At 53.3% G+C, this 8,783-nt stretch overlaps 2 protein-coding genes across 2 annotated transcripts; both read right to left on the bottom strand.

The window, feature by feature from the left end:
* Positions 1–141: 141 nt before the first annotated feature.
* FREY1 (Frey regulator of sperm-oocyte fusion 1) lies at positions 142–727 on the bottom strand (the record flags this gene model as incomplete). The annotated part of the gene is made up of 3 exons (XM_083862614.1): positions 142–278; positions 383–450; positions 660–727. 3 exons carry the CDS (start codon positions 725–727, stop codon positions 142–144), a joined length of 273 nt encoding a protein of 90 aa, XP_083718740.1.
* Positions 728–1,866: 1,139 nt separating this feature from the next.
* PEX16 (peroxisomal biogenesis factor 16) lies at positions 1,867–8,708 on the bottom strand (the record flags this gene model as incomplete). Its single annotated transcript, XM_083862810.1, has 11 exons — positions 1,867–2,385; positions 3,506–3,570; positions 3,779–3,898; positions 4,186–4,258; positions 4,598–4,750; positions 5,705–5,785; positions 6,262–6,368; positions 6,674–6,807; positions 8,067–8,143; positions 8,373–8,408; positions 8,552–8,708. 11 exons carry the CDS (start codon positions 8,706–8,708, stop codon positions 2,327–2,329), a joined length of 1,062 nt encoding a protein of 353 aa, XP_083718936.1. The 3' UTR covers positions 1,867–2,326.
* Positions 8,709–8,783: the final 75 nt, after the last annotated feature.

The raw sequence follows: 8,783 nt of genomic DNA on the forward strand, positions 1-8,783 counted from the left end.
TGGAGCCACTCAGTATTGGTCCACAAGCCCTGGCTGCACTGCTGGGAGGCCAGAGATGAGATGATGATCCGAAGGGACTTCTGGCAGCTATTGCTGCAGCCCTCACCTGCTGTGCTGTGGCGGGCACGGGGGCAGGCTGGCTCACAAGCGCCCATCATCGTAGTACTCCAGCAGGTCCAGCCCGTCGCGCTTGCTTTTGCGAGCCGCGCGCAGCTCCGCCGGCCGCTGCGGGGCCGCCCGCGTTCTGAGGCCAGGCTGCTTGGGCTTGATGCCGTAATCTGTGGGTGCAGCAGAGGCTGGGCCCAGCTCTGGGACAACCACCCACCTGGGGAGGGGTGAGGGCATGGAGAGAGGGTTCACTGAGGCAAGGAGAGCGCTGTACCATCCACCAGGCCAAAGTGCTTCTGTGGAAGCTCCAGGGGAGCAGAGAAATCCTCAGGAACTGAGTAGCTGTCCCTACAGGAAAACAAGGGCCAGGAGTGAGCCGAGGTCCTACAGCATTTACCCAGGCTGGCACAAGAGCTCCCATGTGCTGCATCTTCCACCCAGTCTGGCCAGCTCTTGAGGCCTGGTGCCACAAGTCCCAGCCCATGTCAGGGGCCCTGGGGCACCTGCAGGTACCAGGGCAGGGAGGACAAGGAGGAGGGAAGTGCCATCACCTCTGGCGCACAGGCTGTGGGAGCACAGCCCCCAGCAGCAGGGCGAGGAGCAGCAGGCAGCACAGCATGGTGCACACTGACTGGTTCCACTTGTTCTGCTGCAAGGTCACAGAGGAGACACCTTGGTTGCCCAGGACACCTGCTGGGTGGGGTAGGGGACATGGCCCCTCCCAGGTGCTGCTGTTGTTCCTTCCTACCTTGTCCCCTTCATGTCTTGGGCTGTCTCTGCCTGGGCCCTACCAGCTGAGCCTTCATCGTGCTGGTGCATGTTCCTCTGTAGAGTCAGAGCTCCAAGGCTCTCCCTATCCCTCAGCACCTGCTTGTGCCTTCCTCTCAAACCCTTCAAAAGCAGACCTTTGTATCTCATCTCAGTACCACTCTGTCCCAGGAGCCAACACTTCAGCATCTTCCTCTGCTAGAAGACTGAGCAAAGGGAGCATAGTTCTTTGGTCATGGCTTTTCTGTGCTATTACCATGTCGTAGGGCCTTCCCAGCCACCACAGACCCATTGGCAAAGTCCTGTGGTCCCCAGCTGTGGTGGCCCATGAGGGAAGTGTGTGTGGGACTACATTTCCAGTGCTGAGTGCTGGGGCAAGAAGGCTGTGACCCTTGCAGCCTGAGAATCCTTCAGGAATGGTTCAGGTTCCTGATACCCACTTTGGGCACACTCACTACCCAGACGGCTGCCTGTGGGGCACTCCAGTGCCACCAGCTGATTCACTCTTTGTCCTGACCAAGGGACCTTCCAGAGAAGCTCACTGTGCACTGGTCCCTCAACCATCGCCCTATTAGAAGAGACACAGGCCTCTCCTAGGCCTTTATTAAATGTGGCACAGCAAATTTGCTGAATTAATGGCTTCTCCTCTGTCCTTGGCCAAGGCCCGAAGCACTGGCTGGCAGCCATTCTGCAAACCCTTTTAACACACATTAGGTGCTAGGAAAGCAGCCTGCACACTCCAGTTCTGTGTACCCCCTGGGGAACCCCAGGACTCTGGGGACTGAGGCAGGCACTGGGAATTACCAAGGCTATAGTCGTGAGCTGAACAACATGTGGGGCCCTCACTGACACAGGCCAGAGCAAAAGGCGTCTAAGGGCCAGAGTATCCCAGGGTAGACAACTGCAAAAGCTGCTCCTTCTGACAAAAAGAGACCTGCTGGCAACCAGATACAAGGGATCCCATGCAAAGAGGCAGAGGCTCTTCAGCTCAGTTCTCTCCATTCAGTCAGTTTATTTGACAGACAAGTCTGCTCCAAGCAGACAGGCCAGGCACGGCCAACACAAGCAGGTTGCAGGTCAACCTCAGCGCCCTGACGTGAGACAGTGCTCTCCAAAAATCACTGCGCTGCCTGGTTTTATTACAGTGCAGCTGTAAAAAGAAGAAGAATCAAGTGCTTCAAAAAAGAGGTTGCCTCATCAGCATCACTGCAGCCACAGAATGATCCAGAGAAATAGGTGGCCAGGGTCTCCCCCATGTATTTAGTGTCCATCATTCACGCCTAGATTTGTTAAAAAAATCACATACAGCCCCCTCCCTGCTCTACAGAGCAGGAGCTTCTCATTTATGATTTAACTGAAAATTAGACATTATCAACATCCCTCCCCAAGCCTGCTTGCACTCCTTAGGAATGTCCAGCCATGATTTTAGCAGAGAGTAATCATCTTCTTATCAGCCCCAGTTATAGAAATAGATTTTCTGCCAAGCAGGCAAGTAATCCATCAGTGGCCCTGAAACAAGAGAACAGAGAGATCACACATGTAGAAAGGCAACAATTTAATGCTGTGTGTCTATGGGGTATATCCTGCACTTCTCATTATGATCCAAACGACCCCAAATCTCCACTTACACAACTCAAATGAACGCAAGAATAGAAGTTACTTTTGCTAAGATGTAAGGCAACACTGCAATGTGGTGCTAGAGATCAGAGCAGGACCAAGAGGGGTGGGAAACATGGTCTGTGTGGCCGTGGTGTGGGACACCAACCACTCCCTCAAAGCTGACATGTTTAAACTCCTGTGGTAAAGGGAGTCTACAATGTGCAAGTCTACCCACGTGCAGAGACTCAGAACACTGCTGTGACAGGGAAGAGGGAAGATAACTCAGCAATAGTGAGCAGGTGCAAACATAGAAGCATCTGCTGTAGAGCAAAAATGCTTACATCGCACAGGGCTTAATGCAGAATCCAAAGCCTCTCTGAAATCACTAACTGGAGGAAGTGGCTCCTGAGCTAGACAGCTTTGTGACCTCCCCGAAGAAAGGGCAATCCCATGATGTCAGGCTGATGTAATGTCACATCACTGCCATGAATCACTCCACAAAAGGATTATCAACATCATCAGGGGAAGAGCGGAGGGATATGAAATGCTGGCCTATAATAAAGGGATCCTCTAGTGAAGAACTAGAACACAGATCTGGTTTTGCCCTTTGATTTACAGTCAGTTTCTGCCTGATTCAATATTTCCAGGCACCCATTTAACCCCTGATGTCCACACTGCAGACTAGGGATCAAGGAAAAGTGTTCAGAACAGGGCTGCAAAGCTGGGGCCCTGGTGAACCAGCTGAGGTACAGAAAGGAAGCCCAGGAGAACAGGTCTAGGCAGCAGACACCAAGCTCTGCAGCCTCAGGCCACACTGAGGTTTACTTCTGTCATCAAGCTAGGAAGTAATTAATATTTTCCTTCAGCATGTAAAAATTACTCAAGCATCAAAACAGGGTGCTCTAGTGCTATCCTCTCTAAGGACTTCTCAATTCCTTCCCCTGACTGAAACCAATTGACAAATGTTCCCAGCAGCCCTCATTTTTCTTCACCAGACAGAAATGGGGATATAACTGTGAGACCCACTTACGCGTGATGAAGCCAACTCCAGGCACATAATCAGCCAACAGGCGCAGAAGGAGGAGGATCCTGCCCCTAGAAAGGGAGAGAGTATGAACAAGTCCAGCTGGACATCTCCTGCCCCAGCTGTTGAACACACAAACAGCAATGGCAGCTGTTACAAAGGGCTCAGATTAACCTGACCAGAGGCACCCACACATCTTCAGATCTACTTGCCCAGTCCACTGATGCTATTTCAGTTAAAAGGGAAATTTTCAGCAAAAGTCCAGCAAAGGCCTCTTACTCTGAGTATCGGTCATAGAAAGGAGATCTCAGCAGGTAGTACAGCAGTAGGATGGTTCGTCGCCTCAGCTCCGCCCGCTCTCGCCTGTTCAGGTCTTTCAGATCACTCAGCAAACTCAGACTGGAAGGAGGAGAGCAGAGAACTAAGTCACAGCAAAAGCAACCAGCAGGGGAGAGAAAAAGGGCGTTTCTAAAGCCCTTCACGCTCAGCTCCATGCAGAGCAGCCTGCACCAGCTCAGAACAGAGAGCACTGTAAGTGTTGTAGAAGATGTGTCAATCTCCGAGCTAAAGACCAGCCCCGGTGCATACTTCTCCCAGCCGAGCCTGCCCAGGACTGGGGAATGGGGAAGTGCAATGCCCAGCCACCACCAAACCAAGCACCAAGAAAGACTCTTCATCAGACTGACCTTGAGATGTCCAAGACTGCTGAGAGGAGCCAGGGTTTCCATGATCTCTGGCCCCATACTCCTAAACTCAGTACTAGGAACACACAGTCAAGGAATGAAAAGATGAGAGATTCCTAACAAGAGGCATGCAGAGAAGTGATCACCTGCATACCCACAAACTTCTGCCAACTGCAGGTGAATACACCCTAAGGCAGGGCTGGGGCCCCGGGGAAAAGGGCTGGAGGACTTGCACCCACAGCTCTGGTGGCTGAGGCCAGAGTGTAAGAAAGGGAAGAGTGGCGAGCCCCGTGCCCCAGCAGAGCCGCGCAGGGAGCCGAGCTGGCGAGACACTGCCCTGCACCCGGGCCGGGCCCGCAGCACCCTCTGCTGGCACCGCGAGCGGTGGGAGCCCGCACGGAAAAGGGCAGGATACGGTGGAGCAGGGGGCGGGTAATGTAGATGGATTCTGCTATGGTTTCTTGGAGACCCAGAGGAGTGGGAGGCTGGTTCATCTCCTCTGCTCTTCGGCTCTGCGATTCCTCCCTCTGCTGGGGGGACCCCCAGTGCCGTGACTGCAGGGAAGGGGCTGAAACAAGGAGGTATGGTCACTACCTGCTACAAATAAAATACTACAAATAAAAGTTTTGTCCCAGCTGGAAACTAGGTATCACACGACTGCTAATTCACTCCATCTGGAGCCCTTCACCCCCCCGGGTGGCTGGATGGGGAAAAGAATCAGAAAAAGGTAAAACTCCTCCATTGCCATAGAACAGTTGAATAATTGAAATAAGGTAAAATAACAAAAATAATAACTAATAACAGTAGTGAATAGGAAGATAACAAAAACCCCCAAGAAATACAAGTGATGTACACTCACTCACCATGCCCAGACTGATGCCCATCCCATTCCCAAACAGCGATTGGCCCCTCACAGCCAACTCCCCCAGTTTACACAGTGGGCATGATGTTCTATGGTATGGAAGATCCCTTTGGCCAGTTCAAGTCACCCATCCTGACTATGCTCCCTCCCAGCTCTTTGTGCATCTCCTCACTAGCAGAACCCAGGAAACTGCAAAGTCCTTGACTTAGAGTAATTGCTACTTCTCAACAACCTACAATATCAGTTACAATAATGTTATACACGTTATTATCATACTAAACCCAAAACTCAGCATTCTTAACAGTTACCAGGAAGAAAATTAATTCTATCCCAGCCCATACCCATGACACCTTCCTATCATGTTTCCCTGCTTTCTGCACTGTGAAGGTGTGAAACAGGAAAGCTTGAAGAGGTACTTGTAAGATCCGTGCTCCTCCAAGCATAACCATGATGAAGAGCTGTCTCTGTTGCATGGCTCATTTGGGAAAACACAATTCAAGTGCTAGCCTTGCAGCACGTCTCTGGTTGCTCTCCACCCACCCGCAGTGGGTCCAATGAGTGGCAAGATATGTCTCAATACAAGGTTCTGCCCTTTACTGCTCATAGCCATGTCATCCACAAAGGCACAGCTCAGGCTGAGAAACAGGCTCGGTTACTTACTGCTCTGCAGAGAGCGCACAACACGACTGGAACGCTTGCCAACATAGGTCTGATCCTTCCCTGAGGAGCTGTCTTCCATGCCTGCAGAAGAGAACAGCCACAGGGGTCAGGCTTCAAAGCAATACACTTCACACCTCAGAGCTGGCAGCACCCACCCCTACGCTGCCACCAAGAAGAGCAGACTGAAAGGCTGATTTAGTGTAAACTGGACCACTTTGTGGGGCCTAACAGTAGGCAGAGGGTGAAAAGGTAAATCTGCCTGAGGTCTAGGGCCTCTTTCCTCATCATCAGACCAGGGCATATGCAGCCTCACTCATGGTTCAGCCAGAAATTCCCAGCTTAGACTTCTTCATCCCCTCCTTCCAGATAGTAGGACAACCCTACCACTAAGCTGACTCATCCTCTGCAAAGGGTGGAAAGCTCAACACAGCCTTGAGTACAGACACCTTATGGTTCCATGTGCCGCACAAGCCACTGCTCTGATGAGTAATTCTAGCAGGACAAGGCATGTGGCTCAGCAAGGCACCAAGCCAATAATGACAACACCATGGGCTCACCTTCAGGGTGGAGAGGCTGTTGCTTCTCCCTGTTCAGTGGCACAATGGGAGGAGACATCTGGATACCAGCTTTGTACCACAGCAGGAGCAGGAGACGAAGGATGGCTCTGTGAACAGACACAGGGAAGTCTTCAATACCAGACTATGGAGCTAGATTCCTGTTACACTGGAGAGATGGCTTCCACAGAAGAGGGAAACACTCAGGTCTCCTCAGAGCAACTGGCAATGTGAGAGGTGTAAGTGCTCCCTTCTGTGCCACAGAATCCAGTAAGCTGTGGGGCTACAAATTCCCCCAGCCTCAGGGACTGGCAGCTCAGTCCTGTGTGGGATTTTTTCCAGGGTACTATGGAGTGCCCTCCAGGTCCCGTTTCCGAGCGCACGCTGCCCCTTCCCCTCTGCCCGCAGCACTTACTTAGCCAGCTGGATGAGGACAATGATGGTCCACCGGCCCATCTCCCCCCACACCCTGGCTGTCCCCATCTCTGCAAAGACCTCCACGCATTCTAGCACACTCAGCCAGGTCAGCAGCTTCTGCTGGGGCAGCGACTGCAAAACACAGAGGGGAGGAGGGGGACAGGATGCAGGTTCTGCTCGGGAGTTAAAGAGGGCAGAAATACAGCCCAGTCTGGTTGGACCCTCAGAAATAAGCACCAGATGGCCTTGGAAGTCACAGCTCCAGAAACAAAAAGCAATGTCTTCACTGTGGCTGGAGCCTACAGACAAGACCACTTATCTACCTCCAAGGAGGAGACATCACAGTATCACATGGAGTTACTATGCCAAAAACAGGGACAACATCACATCTGTGTTTTATATTGCCTCCACCTCAACTGACACAGCAGGATAGCCTCCTGGGTTGTGGCACTGTGCCTGTGTCCATAGCACAACTCTCCTCTCCTCCTTATCCCAGAGCTGAGACACAAGACAACCTCCTCTCTGGATAAAGCTGATGAGAGAGTGTGCTTGAAGTAGAGGGAAGGGGACCCAGAGTCCACAGCCACAGCAGAGTGAATGCCAGCTGAACACAGCATCAGTCAGATTTCAGGCATGAACCCCAAGACAGTGGGTGCTCTTCCAGTCTAGGTCTCTGCTCTTCACATGGGAACTTACTACTGCTGTCAACCACAGAGTCTGATCCACTGAAAAGCATCAATAAAGACAATACAGCTTAAATTCTATTCAACTCTAATCAGGAAAGCAAGTCTTCTGCATTTCTATTTGTTACACACCTGATGCTCCATTCAGGGAGCTGCCTACACCCAAACCCACACACTGCGCAGGTTTGTAACAGAACAGCCCTGTCTGGAAAAAAACAACCTCTCCCCCATTCCCCAAAGGGTTTAACAATGCTGGGAGCCAGCCTGGGGCTCATGCAAGAGAGACATAGTAGCAAGGTGCTTACATTTGTTTTACTCAATACGATATGGAAAGGAAGAGTCTGACAGATGGAATCAGAGCTTCAGTGCTCCAGAGCCACTGCTGTGTAAACAGCAATGGCTTATTCATCAACACCTCTACCTAGCTCAAGTTCTGAGCCTCTCAAAAAAGCCTGTGAAGCTTCTGGTGCAAGTCAGGGCCTGATTTTTGTGGTCCAGGGAGTGCTCCAACCATGCTTCCAAGCCAGGAGCTAGGGGAGAGGGCTGCTGTTTTAGTTGCATTCAGAGGTTGCCTCTGGCTTCTCCATACCTGACCACAAAGAGAGGCCACAGCAAAGACCTGTTAAGTTTCTACAGACACTCCCTGAAAGCTCCTGCAAGGAGAAAAGCATGTGTCCCAAATCCTCCTCCCACACACTCCAGCCTTACCGCTGGCAGGCTTTGCTGCAGGTCCTTTCGGAGAATCCAGTCATTTAACAGCACCAGGAGGTTGGAGGCAGAGTACACTGGAAAAGGAAGAGAACAGTGCAGAATGGATGCACAGAAAGCAAGCCAAACCGGCCCTGCTGCCTCTGTCCCCGACAAAGGACGAGGGAAGGAGGGCAGCAAGATGTGCAGACTGGTCCCAGGAGCTGCCCGAGAATGCGGCCAGCCATGGACAGGAGCAGGGCCCGGGGAGCAGGACCCGCACCCAGGCAAGGGCACGGCTCCATCCCCGACCCGCTGCCCACTTACCCAGCTCCGACAGCGCGTGCGAGTCCGAGAAGCGACCTGGGGAGGGAAGAGAAGGGAAGAGAGCGGCTACAGCGAGCGCCCGGAGCCGGGGGAGCCCCCACTCCCCGCTGGGCCCCAGTGCCCGCACCCCCAGCGCAGACCCCGGCCGGAGGGACGGAGGTTCGCCCGCGTTCCCGCACCTGGCAGCAGGTAGGAGAGCCCCCGCACGGTGCCCTCCAGCTGGGCCGTGGCGGCGGGGTGCCGCCTGACGTACTCCTGGTAGCGCTGGCACAGCAGGCGCAGCCGCCACAGCGGGCCGGCTCCGCGGGCACGGGCAGGGCCTGCCGAGGCCGCCATGGCGCCGCCGCCGCGCCGCTTCCGGGGCCGCCCCTCCGCGCCCGCCCCGCCCCGAGCAGCCGAGCGCCGAGCAGC

This window comes from Zosterops lateralis (genome assembly GCF_965231275.1).
Source record: "Zosterops lateralis genome assembly, chromosome: 6".
Taxonomy (NCBI): domain Eukaryota; kingdom Metazoa; phylum Chordata; class Aves; order Passeriformes; family Zosteropidae; genus Zosterops; species Zosterops lateralis.